The sequence below is a fragment of the Melozone crissalis genome, unplaced genomic scaffold (assembly GCF_028551555.1).
Source record: "Melozone crissalis strain CALT ecotype California unplaced genomic scaffold, PUWL_Pcris_2 ptg000079l_1, whole genome shotgun sequence".
Taxonomy (NCBI): domain Eukaryota; kingdom Metazoa; phylum Chordata; class Aves; order Passeriformes; family Passerellidae; genus Melozone; species Melozone crissalis.
Genome location: NW_026535856.1, coordinates 5,177,188 through 5,195,116, shown reverse-complemented (window position 1 = coordinate 5,195,116; position 17,929 = coordinate 5,177,188). Strand labels below are relative to the sequence as shown.

Here is a 17,929-nt window from a genome sequence, read left to right as displayed (position 1 = left end):
CCTGTCCCCAGCTGTCCCCAGACCCTTCCCCCAAATACCCCTGACCCACCCCTGACCCTTTGTCCCAGCCCCGCCCCCTTTGCCCCAACGCTACCCATTGGCCCCAAACCCTGCCCTGGGTCTGGCCCATAACTCAACTCTCGGCCCCAAATCTCCCCCTCGTTGCCCCGAAAGTGCCCAAAGGGCTGAGATTTGGGGGCAGGGGGTGAAGACTGGGTAAGCGGCTGAGGCTGGGAGCCCAAAGTGGGGATTTGGGGCAGAATCAGGCGAGTTCTGGGGCCAGAGCAGGAGGGTTTTGGGCAGAACCAGTTTGGGGGTTTGGGGTCTTTGGTCAACCATGGGTGGAAATGGGGGATATCACTGCAAATTGATCAAGAATGGGGGCAAGGGCTGAGATTTGGGTAAAGGTTCTGAGATTTGGGGACAAGAGGGGGTCAGGCAAGGGCGCTGCCACCACCGGTACGGTCAATATAAGAAGCAGCAGCCCAAGTAGCACCAGCAGCTTTGGCACAGAAATAGGATCTGGAATCCTCATCCTTGAGGTTGTTCATGGTCAGCATCACCGAGCTCTGCCCGTTGTCCCGGGAGATCGTGACCCGGCCCTTGACCGATGGCGCATAGATGGTGCTGGAACCATCGCTCCTGATCCATGCAACGAATTCCAGCACCTGCCCGGGTCTCTGGCGGATCCAGACCATGGCAAAACCACCGAAACTGAACCCGGACTCTCGGCAGAGGAGGCACAGGGACCCCCGGGGGCCTGGAGGTCCCCCCCGCACTCCAGCAGGGTCACGGCCGCCCGGAGCCCTGCGGGAAAAAGGGGAGATGGGGTTGAGAAACCTGATTACCTGAGGGCTTCAAAGTGGGTGTATTAAACAGGAAAATGTTGCGGGACCCACCTGAGAGGGGCAGCAGGAGAACTAGGATGGGGCGGTCCAAACATCCCAGTTTCGGGCCCAGAGTCAGGATTTGGGTCAATGTTGAGCTTTGGCCTCATCCCCATCTCCCCTTTGTCCCGCAGGGCTCCGGGCAGCCGTGACCCTGCTGGAGGGCAGGGGGGAACCTCCAGCTCCCCGGGAGGTCCCTGCGCCTCCTCTGCCGAGGGGCCGGGTTCAGTTTTGGGAGTTTTGGTATGTTCAGGATCCGCCAGAGACCCGGGAAGGCGCTGGAATTTGTTGCTGGGATCAATGCTGATGGTGTCAACACCTTCTATGCGCCATCGGTCAAGGGCCGGGTCACGATCTCCCAGGACAACGGGCACAGCTCAGTGACGCTGACCATGAATAGCCTCAAGGACGAGGATTCCGGATCCTATTTCTGTGCCAAGCGTATTTCTGGTGGCAATGCTGATATTGCCAGTGCTTTTGGCCATGTCCCCATCCCCGTGTCCTCAGCTATCTTCAGACCTTTCACCTGTTGTCACACATGGCCAGCGTCACCGAGCTCAGCCTGCTGTCCCTGGCCGTGCTGACCCAGACCTTGACCGATGGAACGTTCCAGGTGACTCCACCCTTGCACCCATCTGCTTCTCTCAGCATGGAGCCCTTGGCTCGAGATCAATTTCAACAGTTTCATCTCCACAAATTTTCATGTGTTTTTGGGAAAAAAAAAAAAGGGCTTTTTCTCCATAGCTCACAGAGAGGATTCCAGCCCAGCCCCAAGGAGCAGCCCCAGACACCGAGGCTGCTGAGGGAGAGGTGAAGCCCCAGGTGGGAGCGAGGGAGGGAGGGAGGGAGGAGAAGAGGCCGCGATTTTGGGGCTCCGCAGCCTCCCCCCACTTCCTCCCCGGCAGCTGCCGGGGCCCGGCCGGGGCAGGAAAGGAAACAGAAAGTTCCTGGTTTTGGCCACTGTGAACATCTGTGTTTGGCAGAGGGCAGCTCAGCCTTTGGGCACTGTGGCAGAGCACCGGCTGCACAAAAAGCTTTGGCTGCAAAGGGCCCTGGAGCGATCCCCGTGCCACACTAAGACAGAGGGGTAGGGCCAGACTGGGGAGGAATGGGGAAAATTGGGGGAAATTGGGAACTGGGGAAGTGACGGTGGATTTTGGGGGAAATGGTCAAGATTTGAGAAACAGAGGTGGGGATTTTGGGGAAGGATCAGACAATTCTGAGCTATTTGGGAAGAGAGAGGAGAGGGCTTGGGACCACAACCACCATCAAAACCGTAAGCAGCAGTACCACCACCACAACCACTGCTGTAACATTTGGCACAGAAATAGGATCCGGAATCCTTGTCCTTGAGGTTGTTCATGGTCAGCATCACCGAGCTCTGGCTGTTGTCCCTGGAGATCGTGAACCAGCCCTTGACCGATGGCGCGTAGTCGGTGTAACCTCCAGTGTAGTAGATCCTTGCGACATATTGCACCCCCTGCCCGGGTCTCTGGCGGATCCAGAACAGGTCAACACTCCCGAAATCCAACCCAGACCCTCGGCAGAGGTAGCGCAGGGACCCCGCAGGGGCTGGAGGTCCCTCCCGCACTCCAGCAGGGTCGCGGCCGCCCGGAGCCCCGCAGGACAAAGGGGAGATGGGGATGAAGGAAAACATCCACCCAAATGTTGATTCTTGCATGCAGATCCTGATGTTGCCCAAAAATTGGGACCCTTGGACCTCACCGTCTTGCTCCTGCAACTCCTGCCAGTCATCCCGGGTGGATCCCACACCCTTTTTCTGGAATGGCAGCGCCAACTTTGACCGCACAGCCAATCCATCCCCTAGTCCCAATCTCTCCTTTGTCCTGCAGGGCTCCGGGCGGCCGTGACCCTGCTGGATTGCCGGGGGGACCTCCAGCCACCCGGGGGTCCCTGCACCTCTTCTGCCGTGGGTCCGGGTAGAGTTTCGGCAATTTTGCCATGAACTGGGTCCGACAGAGACCCGGGCAGGCGCTGGAATTCGTGGCGTACATAAACATTGGTGGAGCCACTTACTACGCGCCTTCGGTCAAGGGCCGGTTCACGATCTCCCGGGACAACGGGCAGAGCTCGGTGACGCTGACCATGAACAACCTCAAGGACGAGGATTCCGGACCCTATTTCTGTGCCAGGGCTGCTGATAATTATGGTGCTGCTGCTAATGGTGACGCTGCCCCTGATTGTCTCAAGCTCCTGCCTTTTATCCCACTCCCATCACTGAGTCCCCAGAGTTCTGCTTTTCATCCCAAACCTCACCCATTGACCCAGCCCTTGACCCTTTGTCTCCATTTGCCCCAATGGTCAGCACTGACCCCAAACCCTCCCCTGCTCCTGCCCCATAACTCAACCATTGGCCCCAAACCTTCACCCCTGGCCTGCAGTTCAGGCCTGCTCCAACCAGGTCTTGGGAGCTGGGGAGATTTGGGTGGAATGGGAAAAACTGGGAGAAATTCGGGAGTTGGGGCAGCAGGGGCAGTGTTTGGGGTAAAATGGCCGAGATGTGATGAAAAGGGCTGAGATTTGGTGGAGAGATCAGAGGACCAGGGGATATTTGGGAACAAAGTGGAGGGATTTGGGACCAAGATCAGAACCAGCAATAAATGCCACGCCAACAGTACCATCACTATTGGCACAACCACCATCAACGCATTTGGCACAGAAATAGGATCCGGAATCCTTGTCCTTGAGGTTGTTCATGGTCAACGTCACCGAGCTCTGCCCGTTGTCCCTGGAGATCCTCACCCGGCCCTTGAATGATGGCGCGTAGGCGATGCTGCCACCGTTGTCCTTGATCCCTGCGAAGAATTCCAGCCCCTGCCTGGGTGTCTGGCGCGCCCAGAACATGGAGAATCTCCCGAAATTTAATGCGGAGCCTCGGCAGAGGAGGCGCATGGACCCCCCGGGGGGCAGGAGGTCCCCCCGCGCTCCAGCAGGGTCACGGCCGCCCGGAGCCCTGTGGGACAAAGGGGAGATGGGCACCAGGCCCAGCTCTGCCATTCTCATTCCCAGCACAGAGTCAGACACCATTCCCTCTCTCTCTCTGTCTCTCTCTCTCTCTCCCTCTCTCTCTCTGTCTCTCTCTTTCTCTCACAGGATTTTCCTGGAGCAGCACAGGGAGAAGATGAAGAGGAAACAATTCCCATCTCTCCTCACTGCTCCTGTTGTTTCTGCGCGTGTTGGAATGTGTCCGGGGGATTGTTCCCCTGCAGGGATTCATCATTTGGGTTCTGCTGCAGATTGTTTTGTTTCCTTGGCCAATGGGCTCCAAGCCATGACCTGGCTCTGTCGGACTCTCACGGGGATTCTTTAAGATTTTTTCGTGTCTTTTGTATGGAATTCTTTTAGTATCTCTTTAGCATAGATTTAATACAGCATTAATGAGATATAATATAGTATTGATGAGATATAATATACCATTAATGAGATGTTATATAGAATTAATGAGATATAATAGAGCATTAATGAGATGTAATATAGTATTAATGGGATATAATATAGAATTATTGAGATATAATATAGTATTTATGAGATATTATATAGCATTCATAAGATTTAATATTCCATTAACGAGATGTAATATAGTATTAAAGAGATGTAATATAGTATTAATGAGATATAATATAGTATATATGAGTTATAATATGGAATTAATGAGATATAATATAGTATTAATGAGATATAATATATTATTAGTGAGATGTAATATATTAATAATGAGATATAATATTGTAATAATGTAATAAAATATTATAACAATGTAATATAGTAGAGATTTAATAGAGAAATTTTTCAGCATTCTGACTCATGGAGTCAGATGCCGTGACCCTGCTGAAGTCCGAGGGGCACCTCCAGCCCCCCGGGGGGTCCCTGCGCCTCCTCTGCCGAGGGTCCGGGTTCAGTTTTGGGAATTTTGGGATGCAGTGGGTCCGCCAGAGAGCCGGGCAGGTGACGGAGTGGCTCGGGGGGATTTAGAGCGATGGTTCCAACACCGGCTATGCACCCTCAGTCAAGGGCCGGTTCAGGATCTACAGGGACAATGGGCAGAGCTCGGTGACGCTGACCATGAACAACCTCAAGGACGAGGATTCTGCCACCTATTTCTGTGCCAAATCTGTTAATGTTTGGTATGATCCTGCTGGTGTTGTTTATAGATTTGACTGTGCCCCCCATCCCCGTGTCCCCCACTGTCCCTGTTGCCCAGACCCGTCCCCCAGAACCGCGGCCCACACCCAGCCCTTGACCATTGATCCCAACCTTGCTCTGCCTCGGACCCAATTCTCACCCGCTGACCCCAAACCACAACTCCTGACCCAAAATCTCCTCTTTGTGCCCCAAACTTTGAATTAAAAGTGGAGATTTAAGGCCAAGGTTAAGACTTGGGTCAACTTTCTTGCCAGCTGTGGAGAATTTGGGGAAGAACCACTCTAGGGTTGGGACAGAGTCAGGAATGGGCAAAAGGGTTTGGGTTTTAGGGAAGGGTCTGGGATTTGTGGGCCGGTCGGGACACGGCCACAGGGTCCGGACCAAAACGATCCACACCAGCACCAGTACTCCAATTGTTATAGGCAGATTTCCCGCAGAAATAGGATCCGGAATCCTTGTCCTTGAGGTTGTTCATGGTCAGCGTCACCGAGCTCTGCCCGTTGTCCCTGGAGATCCTGACCTGGCCCTTGACCGACGGCGCCTACCAGGCGCTGCCACCAATGTTGATCCATGCGAGCCACTCCAGCCCCTGCCCGGGTCTCTGGCGCACCCAATTCATGTTGTAGCTCCCGAAACTTAACCCGGACCCTTGGCAGAGGAGGTGCAGGGACCCCCCAAGGGGCTGGAGGTCCCCCCTGCACTCCAGCAGGGTCACGGCCGCCCGGAGCCCTGCGGGACAAAGGGGAGATGATGGAAACGACAAATCTGATTGGTCCAGAACGAGAAAAGGGGCATTGCTTGCAGAAAAAAGGGGCAGGACCCGCGTGAGATGGCAGCCAGGATGAGGATGTGGTGGCAGAAGTGTCAAAATTTTGGGCCAAGTGTCAGGATTTGGGTCAAGGGTTGAGCTTTGGCCTCATCCCCATCTCCCATTTGTCCCCCAGGGCTCCGGGTGGCTGTGACCCTGCGGGAGTGCGGGGGTACCTTCAGCCCCCCGGGGGGTCCCTGCACCTCCTCTGCCGAGGGTCCGGGTTCAGTTTCAGGAGTGTTGCCATGCTCTGGGTGCGGCAGAGACCCGGGCAGGGGCTGGAGTGGCTCACAGCGATCCACAGCAGTGGCAGCACCTACTACGTGCCATCAGCCAAGGGCCGGTTCACGATCTCCAGGGACAACGGGCAGAGCTCGGTGACACTGACCATCAACAACCTCAAGGACGAGGATTCCGGATCCTATTTCTGTGCCAAATCTGCTGGTGATGATTGCAGTCCTGGTGCTAAATATGAAGATGCCTGAGGTGTCTTCATTCCCATCTCAGTATCCCCTTCTCTCCTCAACCCCAGGTCCTTCTCCCAAATCTCAGCCCTTCACCCCATTCTTGACCGTTTGTCCAAAGTCTCCCCCATTGCCACCCATGGTGAGCAAAGGCCCCAAACCCTGACTGGTTCTGCACCAAACCCAACTGAGTTGGTGCAAAAATTTGCCCAATTTCACCCCAAATCTCGACCCTTTGGGCACTTTTGGGGCACGAGGATGAGATTTGGGGCCAAGAGTTGAGTTTGGGGCCAGACCCAGGGCAGAGTTTGGGGCCAATGGGCAGCGTTGGGGCAAAGGGGGCGGGGCTAGGACAAAGGGTCAGGGTGAAGGTTTGGAGCCAATGGTTGAGTTTTGGGGCAGAAACAGGTGAGGGTTTGGGGTCAGTGCTGACCATTGATGCAAATAGGGACAAAGGGTCAAGATCTGAGACAAGAGGTGAGGTTTGGGATGAAAATCGATAATTTAGAGATCCAATGATGGGACAGGAGAAAAATCTAGAAGTTTGACGCTATCAACAGCATAGTCATCATGATTAGCAACAGCCCAACAACCAGCACAAAAAGCCCTGGCACAGAAATAGGATCCGGAATCCTCATCCTTGAGGTTGTTCATGGTCAGCGTCACCGAGCTCTGCCCGTTGTCCCTGGAGATCCTGAACCAGCCCTTGACCGACGGCGCGTAGGCGGTCCTGGAACCAGCAGGGCTGCTGATACCCGCGAGCCACTCCAGCCCCTGCCCGGGTCTCTGGCGGATCCAGCCCATCCCAAAACTGCCAAAACTGAACCCAGCCCCTCGGCAGAGGAGGCGCTGGGACCCCCCGGGAGGCTGGAGTTGCCCCCTGCACTCCAGCAGGGTCACGGCTGCTCCACCATCCACAAAGCTTCTCTGGTTTTGCCCCAGAATCCTTTTTTCTTGCCTCAAATGTCCAGCAGAGGTTTCCTGTATTGAAAAGTTCCTTAAACCCTGCAATGAGCCCCAATCCACCCATTAATTAATTGGACACCTCAGCCTGACTTTTGCATCGCCCCATTCCCATCTCCCCCTTTTTTCCGCAGGGCTCCGGGCGGCCGTGACCATGCTGGAGTGCGGGGGGGACCTCCAGCCCCCCGGGGGTTCCCTGTGCTTCCTCTGCCGAGGGTCCGGGTTTGATTTTGGAAGTTTTGGGATGGGCTGGATCCGCCAGAGACCCGGGCAGGGGCTGGAATATGTCACAAGGATCAGTGACAGTGGAGGTTACACCGAGTACGCGCCGTCAGTCGAGGGCCGGTTCACGATCTCCAGGGACAACGGGCAGAGCTCGGTGACACTGACCATGAACAACCTCAAGGACAAGGATTCCGGATCCTATTTCTGTGCAAAAGCTCCTGCTGGTGAGGGTGCTGCTACTGCTGATTATATTGACGATGCCCTTGCTGTCCCCATCTCCTCGTCCCCCCTATCCCCGTTGCCCAGACCCTTCCCCCAAACCCCCAGCCCACACCCAGCCCTTGGCCATTGATCCCAACCTTGCTCTGCCTCGGCCCCAATTCTCACCCGCTGACCCCAAACCACAACTCCTGACCCTAAATCTCCACTTTGTTCCCCAAAACTTGATTCTGAAAGTGGATACTTCAAGCCAAGGGTTAAGGTTTGAGTCAAGTTTGTGGTAATGTGCAGAGACCAGATTTCGGGCCGAACCACTCCAAGACTGGCACATGGAGAGAAGAATGGGGTCCAGGCTTGGGGTTTTGGGGAAGGGTCCAGAGAATGGAGATACGTGGTGACCGGGGAACAGGAACACAGCCAAATGCAAACAAAACATGAGAGTGACCAATACCTGCAGCAGCACCCCAACCAGCACTACCAACAACACTTCTGCCACAGAAATAGGATCCGGAATCTTCGTCCTTGAGGTTGTTCATGGTCAGCGACACCGAGCTCTGCCCGTTGTCCCTGGAGATCCTGAACCGGCCCTTGACGGAATCCGCGTACCAGGGGGTGCCACCGGTGTTACTGACACTCGCGACCCACTCCAGCTCCTGCCCGCGTCTCTGGCGATACCAGCTCACGTGGAAACCACCGGAACAGAACCCGGACCCTCGGCAGAGGAGGCGCAGGGACCCCTCGGGGGGCTGGAGGTGCCCTCCGCACTCCAGCAGGGTCACAGCAGCCCGGAGCCCTGCGGGACAAAGGGGAGATGCGGATGAGAGACCTGAGTGTGTCGTAGGATGGGGACCAGGACACCAGCTGGTTCATCACAGGTCCGGTTTATTGAAGAAACCATCAAACACTTATACAGCAAATAATAAGTTTATGAATATTCTATAAGCCAAGCAATCTATTGGTTAAACTATACCATGAACTCTTCCTCATTCCTTAGGGGTTACATCTCTCTTTTCTCATGTCTCTTTCACTGTTTTTTTTCCTACTGAAGCTAGGCCCAAGTACACGCTATCTCACAGGTGCAAGATTTGGAATTAGCCACGGGTTTGTACTTTTCCATTCTCTAGTCTGCTAAATTTCCCAACACCAAACCACAACTCCTGACCCCAAATCTCCTCTTTGTGCCCCATAACTTGGCTCTGAAGGTCGGGGTTTGAGGCCCAGGGTCCCGATTTGGGGACAAAGGTTGTGGATTCGTGTCAGTGGCTGTGGCTGGGAGCGCTAAGTGAGGATTTGGGGCAGAATTGGGTGAGTTTTGGGGCCAAAGCAGTTGGGTTTGGGGCACGACCACTTTGGGGGTTTTGGATCTATGGTTGGTGGTGTGGGAAATGGGGGAGATCTGGGACAAAGGGTCAGGAATGGGGACACGGACTGAGATTTGGGGGAAGTTTCTGGGGATTGGGGACAGGAGGGGATCCCGTCAAGGACAAGAGGCCAAGAGCAGAGACATCATTACCCCACCTGGCACCAGCAGCCTTGGCTCAGAAATAGGATCCGGAATCCGCGTCTTTGAGGTTGTTCATGGTCAGCGTCACCGAGCTCTGCCCTTTGTCCCTGGAGATCGTGAACCGGCCCTTGACCGATGGCGCGTACTCGGTGTTACCACCACTGCTGATCCCTGCGAGCCACTCCAGCCCCTGCCCGGATCTCTGATGGATCCAGAACATTCCATTAACGCCAAAACTGAACCCGGACCCTCGGCAGAGGAGGCGCAGGGACCCCCTGGGTTCCCCCCCGGACTCCAGCAGGGTCATGGCCTCTTCCTCGTCCCCAAACCTTCACTGATTTTGCCCCAAATTTCCTTTTGTCGGGGCCCAAATATCTAACAGAAAATTCCTGTATGGAAAAGTTCCCTAAACCCTGCAATTAGACCCAATCCATCCATAAATTAATTGGACAGCTCTGGTGGACCTTTGCATCGCCCCGTCCCCATCTCCCCTTTGGACCTCCAGCCCCCCGGGGGGCCCCTACGCCTCCTCTGCCGAGGGTCCGGGTTCAGTTTCAGCAGTTTCCCCATGCAATGGATCCTCCAAAGATCTGGGCAGGCGCTGGAATACGTTGCGGGGATCTGGAGCAGTGGTGCTTACATCTACTACTGTCCATCGGTCAAAGGCCGGTTCACGACCTCCAGGGACAAAGGGCAGAGCTCGGTGACGCTGACCATGAACAACATCAAGGACGAGAATTCCGGATGGTATTTTTGTTCCAGGGGTGCTGATGATAATGGTGCTGTTAATGATGCCTATGGCATTGATGCCTCGCCATGGCTGTGTCCCCCCCTTTCCGCATTCCCCAGACCCTTCCCCAATCCCCAGCCCCTGACCCCATTCCTGTCCCTGTGTCCCAGCTCTGAGCTGGCTCTGCCCCACATTCTCAGCTCCTGGCCCCAAACCTCACCTCTGGGCTCCACGTCTCAGCCTAGGTCTCCAAACCTGGGTGCAAATGGCCAAGATTTTGGGAAAATCGGTCAGATTTGGGTCTGTGGGAGACACCAATGGGGTCAAGGGCTGGAGGGAAGGATCGGGGGAACGGGGTAGGGGGGCACACAAGGACGGGAATGGGGTCCAACAGCAGCACCAGCAGCATAAGCACCCCAACCAGCAGAAGCACATTTGGCACAGAAATAGGATCCGGAATCCTCGTCCTTGAGGTTGTTCATGGTCAGCGTCACCGAGCTCTGCCCGTTGTCCCTGGAGATCATGACCCGGCCCTTGAACGCAGACGGGTATCTGGTTTATCCATCGCTGTCAATGCCTGCGAAAAATTCCAGCCCCTGCCCGGGTCTCTGGCGCACCCAGCTGATCCCAAATTGTCCAAAACTGAACCCGGACCCTCGGCAGAGGAGGCGCAGGGACCCCCCGGGGGGCTGAAGGTCCCCCCTGTACTCCAGCAGGGTCACGGCTGCCCGGGGCCCATCCCCAAATCTTTACCAATTTCCCTCATAACTCCACTGGTTTGGTCCCAAATCTCCATCACATTTTTCCGGAATCCTGAGGTCACTCAAACCCTACAAGTTAACTCAATATTCTCATTAATTAATTGCACACCTTGACCTGAGTGTTCCACATTGATTTCAAAACTAAAACCAGCATTAACCATCCCCAACCCAGGCACATCACGGCCATGGCCTCGAGCTCCCTCCGGCTCCTGGCCCTGCTGCTCCTGCTGCCCCTCCCAGGTGGCCCCACCCCTTTTCCCCTTCTGAACCAATCAGGTTTCTGATCCCCATCTCCCCTTTGTCCCGCAGGGCTCCGGGCGGCCGTGACCCTGCTGGAGTGCGGGAGGGACCTCCAGCCCCCGGGGGGGTCCTTGCGCCTCCTCTGCCGAGGGCCCGGGTTTGATTTTGGGAATTTTGCCATGAACTGGGTTGGACAGAGACCCGGGCAGGGGCTGGAATGGGTCGCCTACATCAGCAACACTGGTGCTTACATCTACTACGCGCCATCGGTCAAGGGCTGGTTCAGGATCTCCAGGGACAACGGCAGAGCTCGGTGACGCTGACCATGAACAACCTCATGGAAGAGGATTCCGGATCCTATTTCTGTGCCAAAAGTTGGGCTGGTCGTTGTGGTCCTGCTGCTGGTAAAGACATTGATTGGGATGATGTTGGTCATGGTGGTTTTTTTCTGAGTCCTTTTTTTTGAGCCTCCCAGTCCCCAAACCCAGACCCTCCCCCCGAACCTCAGCCCTTGACCCTTTGTCCCAAATCTCCCCCATTTGCACCAATGGTCAGCACTGACCCCAAACCCTCCCCTGCTCCTGCCCCAAAACTCAACCATTGGCCCCAAACCTTCACCCCTGGCCTCCAGTTCAGGCCTCCTCCAATCAGGGCCCGGGAGCTGGGGGAGATTTGGGTGAAATGGGAACAATTGGGATAAAGTAGAATGTTGGGGCAAACATGGTGGGCACTGGGGGAGAAGGTCAAGAATGGGGTCAAGGGTTGAGATTTGGGGCAGGATTTGGGGATTTTGGGACATTTGGTGAGCCAGGGATGGGGGTTTGGGGCCACCACCAGCATCGTCACCATGTCCAGAGCTCCCAGAGAGGATTCCAGCCCAGCCCCAAGGAGCAGCACCAGACACCGAGGCCGCTGAGTGAGAAGTGAAGCCCCAGGTGGGAGCAACGGAGGGAGGGAGGGAGGGAGGAGCAGACACGGCGATTTTGGGGCTCCGCAGCCTCCCCCCACTTCCTCCCCGGCAGCTGCCGGGGCCCGGCCGGGGCGGGAAGGGAATCAGAAAGTTCCTGGTTTTGGTCATTGTGAACATCTGTGTTTGGCAGAGGGCAGCTCAGCCTCGGGGTGCTGCGGCAGAGCGCCGGCTGCACAAAAAGCTTTGTGTTCAAAGGGCCCTGGAGCGATCCCCGTTCCGCACTGGGATGGAGGGGAAGGGACAGGCTGGGGAGGAATGGGGAAAATTGGGGCGAAACTGGGAATTGGGGAAGTGATGGTGGCATTTGGCGGAAATGGTCAAGATTGGAGAAAGAGGGGTTGGGTTTTTTGGGAAGGATCAGAGAATTCTGAGATATTTGGGAACACAGAACAAAAGGCTTGGGGCCACAACCACCATCAACACCATAAGCAGCACCACCACCACCCCAACTACTGCTGTAACAGAAATAGGTGGCGGAATCCTCGTCCTTGAGGTTGTTCATGGTCAGCGTCACCGAGCTCTGCCCGTTGTCCCTGGAGATCGTGAACAGGCCCTGCACCGACGGCGCGTAGCAGGTGCTGCCACTGCTGGTGATCCCTGCGAGCCTCTCCAGCCCCTGCCCGGGTCTCTGGCGGATCCAGCCCAGCCCAAAACTTCCAAAATCGAACCCGGACCCTCGGCAGAGGAGGCGCAGGGACCCCCTGGGGGACTGGAGGCCCCCCCTGCACTCCAGCAGGGTCACGGCCGCCCAGAGCCCTGCGGGACAAAGGGGAGATGGGGATGAGGCCAAAGCTCAACCCTTGACCCAAATCCTGACCCTTGGCCCAAATTGGGACCCCTGGAATTCATCATCCTCCTGCCAGGTGGGTCCTGTCCCATTTTTGAAGCATGCCATGCAAAGTTGGGCACTCTTTACCAATCAGGTTTCTCATCCCCATCTCCCCTTATTCCCACAGGGCTCCGGGCGGCCGTGACCCTGCTGGAGTGCGGGGGGGACCTCCAGCCCCCCGGGGGGTCCCTGCGCCTCCTGTGCCGAGGGTCCAGGTTCACTTTTTTCCAATTTGGGGTGGGCTGGATCCGCCAGAGACCTGGGCAGGGGCTGGAGTGGCTCGCGGAGATCACCAACACTGGTGGAAACATCGGCTACGCGCCATCGGTCAAGGGTCGGTTTAGGATCTCCAGGGACAACGGGCAGAGCTCGGTGACGCTGACCATGAACAACCTCAAGGACGAGGATTCCGGATCCTATTTCTGTGCCAGGGCTTTTTGTGCCGGTTGTTGGGCTATTGCTAATCATGGTGACAATGCTGTTGATAGCGTCAAACTTCTAGTTTTTGCTCCTGTCCTATCATTGGATCTCCAAATTTTCGATTTTCGTCCCAAACCTCACCTCTTGTCTCAGATCTTGACCCTTTGTCCCTATTTGCATCAATGGTCAGCACTGACCCCAAACCCTCACCTGTTTCTGCCCCAAAACTCAACCATTGGCCCCAAACCTTCACCCTGACCCTTTGTCCCTGCCCTGCCCCCGTTGCCCCAACGCTGCCCATTGGCCCCAAACCCTCCCCTGGGTCTGGCCCCAAACTCAACTCTCGGCCCCAAATCTCACCCTGGTCCCCCAAAAGTGCCCAAAGGGCTGAGATTTTGGGTGAAATTTGGTAAATTCTGGCACCAACTCAGTTGGGTTTGGGGCACCACAGACGGGGTTTGGCGTCTTTGGTCACCATGGGTGGAAATGGGGCAGGTCTGGGACAAAGGGTCAGATGATGGAACTGGGGTGTGGGGGAAGGGTCTTCGGCTTTGGGGACAGGTGGGGACACAGCGATGGCGATGGATCCACCAATGGTGCATTTACAAATAGCAGGAGGGCCCCAATTATCAGCATAAACACGTTTGGCACAGAAATAGGATCCGGAATCCTCGTCCTTGAGGTTGTTCATGGTCAGCGTCACCGAGCTCTGCCCATTGTCCCTGGAGATCCTGAACCGGCCCTGGACTGAATCCGCATACCCGGTGCTCGAACCATTGTTCCCGATCCCAGCGACCCACTCCAGCCCCTGCCCGGGTCTCTGGCGGACCCATTGCATGGCAAAACTGCCGAAACTGAACCCGGACCCTTGGCAGAGGAGGCGCAGGGACCCCCCGGGGGGCTGGAGGTGCCCCCCGCACTCCAGCAGGGTCACGGCTGCCCGGAGCCCTGCGGGACAAAGGGGAGATGGGAATGAGAAACCTGATTGGCTTCTGACCAGAAGTGAACATGGCCATGCCAGAAAAAGCGTGTGGGACCCAACTTGGAGAGGCAGCAGGAGCAAAACAACCAGGATGGGATGGTCCATGGTTCACAGTTTAGGGCCAAGGGTAAGGATTTGGGTCAAGGGTTGAGCTTTGGCCTCATCCGCATCTCCCCTTTGTCCCACAGGGCTCCGGGCGGCCGTGACCCTGCTGGAGTGCGGGGGAGAACTCCAGCCTCCCGGGGGGTCCCTGCGCCTCTTCTGCCGAGGGTCCGGGTTCAGTTTTGGGAATTTTGATATGTACTGGATCCACCAGAGACCCGGGCAGTGGCTGGAGTGGCTCGCAGGCATCTACAGCAGTGGTTCCAGCACCGCATATGCGCCATCGGTCAACTGCCGGTTCACGATCTCCAGGGACAACAGGCAGAGATCGGTGACGCTGACCATGAACAACCTCAAGGCCGAGGATTCCGCCACCTATTTCTGTGCCAAGAGTGTTCGTGCTGGTGCTGGTGCTAATACTGCGTATGCTCTTGGCTCTTCCCCCATGGCTGGGCCCCCTCCTGTCCCCGTTCCCCTGGCCCTTCCCCCAAACCGCAGCCCCTGACCCCATTTCCTCACCCTCTGTCCCAGCCCTGCTCCGGCTCTGCCCCAAATGTCCCCTCTGGGCCACACTCAGTGCCCTCGTTCCTCAAATTACATTTAATTTTTCAAAATTTGGGGCCAAAGTTAAGGTAAGGAGTCAAAAATTCAAATTTTGGCCCGAAATTGCCGATGTCAGTCCAATGGGCCAGATTTGGGTCTGTGGCTGTGACTTGGTGCCTGCAGGAGAGATTTGGGGGAAAACTGGACAAGTCTGGGGGCAATGGTTGGGATTAGAGGGACGAGGCCGAGCTCAGCGTGAAACCGGCCCTGATTTGGGGCCAGGAGCTGAGATTTGGGGCCAGGAGCTGAGATGTGGGTTCAGAGCAGGGCAAAGTTGAGACAAAGGGCAGGAGTGGGGTCAGGGGTTGGAGGGAATTGTCTGGGAAACGGGGACAGGTGAGTCCCAATAGCCGGCCAATAGCACCAACATTATAACCACCAACAGCAGCAGCAGCAGATTTGGCAAAGAAATAGGATCCGGAATCCTTGTCCTTGAGGTTGTTCATGGTCAGCGTCACCGAGCTCTGCCCGTTGTCCCTGGAGATCGTGAACCGGCCCTGCACCGATGGCGCGTACATGGAGCTCCAGCCCTCCTTCCTGATGCTCCCGACCCATTCCAGCCCCTGCCCGGGTCTCTGGCGGACCCAGAACATAGTGATACCGCCGACATCGAACCCGGACCCTCGGCACAGCAATGTCAGGGACCCACCGGGGGGCTGGAGGTCCCCCCCGCACTCCAGCAGGGTCACGGCCACCCGGAGCCCTGCGGGACAAAGGGGAGATGGGGATGAGAAACCTGATTGGCTGTGGGCCTGCATTGGGCAAGTCCAGCTGGGAAAAGGAATTGCACCCACACGGTAGGGTCACCAGTGTGAGGAGGAGGACAAAGTGCCACAATCTGGGGCCCAGAGTCAGGATTTGGGTCAAGGGTTGAGCTTTGGCCTCATCCGCATCTCCCCTTTGTCCCGCAGGGCTCCGGGCGGCCGTGACCCTGCTGGGGTGCGGGGGGACCTCCAGCCCCCCGGGGAGTTCCTGCGCTCCCTCTGCCGAGCATCCGGGTTCAGTTTCGGGAGCTATGACATATTCTGGATTCGCCAGAAACCCGGGCAGGGGCTGGAATATGTCGCAAGGATCCACAGCAGTGGTGCTTACGCCAACTACGCGCCATCGGTCAAGGGCCGGGTCACGATCTCCACGGACAACAGGCAGAGATCGGTGATGCTGACCATGAACAACCTCAAGGACGAGGATTCCGGATCCTATTTCTGTGGCAGAAGTGTTTTTGGTAGTGCTGGTTGGAACGCTGCTGCAGGTATTGGTCACTCTCATGTTTAGGTTGCATTTGGCCCTGTTCCTGTTCCCCGGTCCCCACCTATCTCCATTCTCTGGACCCTTCCCCAAAACTCCAAGCCTGGACCCCATTCCTGTCCCCATGTCCCAATCTTGGAGTGGTTAGGCCCGAAATCCGCTCTCTGCACATTACTACAAATTTGACTCAAACCTTAACCCTTGGCTTGAAGTATCCACTTTCAGAATCAAGTTTTGGGGCACAAAGTGGACATTTGGGGTCGCGAGTTGTGGTTTGGGGTCAGGGGTGAGATTTGGGGCCGAGGCAGAGCAAGGTTGGGATCTATGGCCAAGGGCTGGGTGTGGGCTGGGGGTCTGGAGGAAGGGTCTGGGCAACGGGGACGGGGGGGACGAGGAGATGGGGACAGCAAGGGCATCGTCACTATAATCAGCAGGAGCAGCACCCCCAGCACCAGGAGCTTTGACACACAAATAGGATCTGGAATCCTCGTCCTTGAGGTTGTTCATGGTCAGCGTCACCAAGCTGTTCCCGTTGTCCCTGGAGATCCTGAACCGGCCCTTGACTGACGGTGCGTACTCGGTGTAACCTCCACTGTCACTGATCCTTGCGACGTATTCTAGCCCCTGCCCGGGTCTCTGGCGGATCCAGCCCAGCCCAAAATTCCACAAACTGAACCCAGACCCTCGGCAGAGGAGGCGCAGGGACCCCCCGGGGGGCTGGAGGTCCCCCCCACACTCCAGCAGGGTCACGGCTGCCCGTGTTGGAAAAGAAATGAAATTGCGCAAAATGTGTAATTATAGTTTTGTTATGAGTTGTGTGTGAATTGGTTTGTTAAAAGCAGTTTTGCAGTTTTGCAGCCGTTGATAGTGTGTGTGTTTGGTTTGTGTGTAACTTAGCAGGTAGTCTTAGGAATTTAGTAAATAATTAAACTAGTGCAGGAGAGTAAGAATGCTAACCTGTCTGAAGGCAGCATACAATGCTCTTAGAATAAGATAAGCAGAAGATTTATGATCTTGCCTGTGAACTAAGGAATGTATCACAAGGGAACTGTTTCTTGGAGACTTTGTTGTGAATCGCATGTATAAGAGGGAAGCACCCATATGTGAAATCGGGGGCTTGGGTTTTTGGGACGTGAGTCCCTCAGCACCCCGGGCCCGTAATAAAGCACCCACAAAACTTATCCGAGTTTTGTGTCATTTATCAATCGGGCAGCAGTTTTTCTGGCGACCGCGGCAGGACTCCAAAGGCAGCTGGGGCGGTTCCGCGTCCCGATCCACTCCAAGCCGGCACCGAGCACTTCTCGGGGAGACATCGGTCATGCCCGACCCCGCGCCTGTTGGACAACTGCCAAGGTAAGCCTGAAGGTGCTTTATATTGGAAAAAGGTGATAATTGGATTTGGATTTGGTGGTTGGTAAAAAGCCTAGGCTCCGGCCATAAGACGTCTAAGGACGCAGGACCGGAACTCGCCTCCTGTTTTTGTTTGGGAAGGACGGCGAGAAGGTATATTGGTTTAAGATGTATTGGTTTACTGGAACTAAAGGTGGAATTAAAGGCTGTAATATGATGTCTTTTAAAACTTTTAAAACCTTTGTGCAAGCCAATGGTAAAATACCTGGAAATACGCCATTAGGTTGTATATTGAAATGGTGGAAAAGTGAGGGGTATTATCAAGAATTGGATAAAAGTAAAATGATAGATTATTGTAATCATTGGTGGCCTGAATGTGAGATTGGGCAAGCGGGATGGCCGGTGAATGGTACACTGGAATTGGAGATAATCGAATCTTTGATGCAATTTTTAAGGAGGA

General features: G+C 55.6%; 1 gene segment (V, D, J or C); it reads left to right on the top strand.

Moving 5' to 3' along the window:
- Positions 1-12,899: 12,899 nt before the first annotated feature.
- Positions 12,900-13,266, top strand: LOC128946320 (immunoglobulin heavy variable 3-20-like; the record flags this gene model as incomplete). The annotated part of the segment is given in 2 exon segments: positions 12,900-13,209; positions 13,253-13,266. Coding segments are annotated over 2 exon segments (324 nt in total), but the record flags the coding sequence as incomplete, so codon positions are not given.
- Between the last annotated feature and the right edge of the window lie 4,663 nt (positions 13,267-17,929).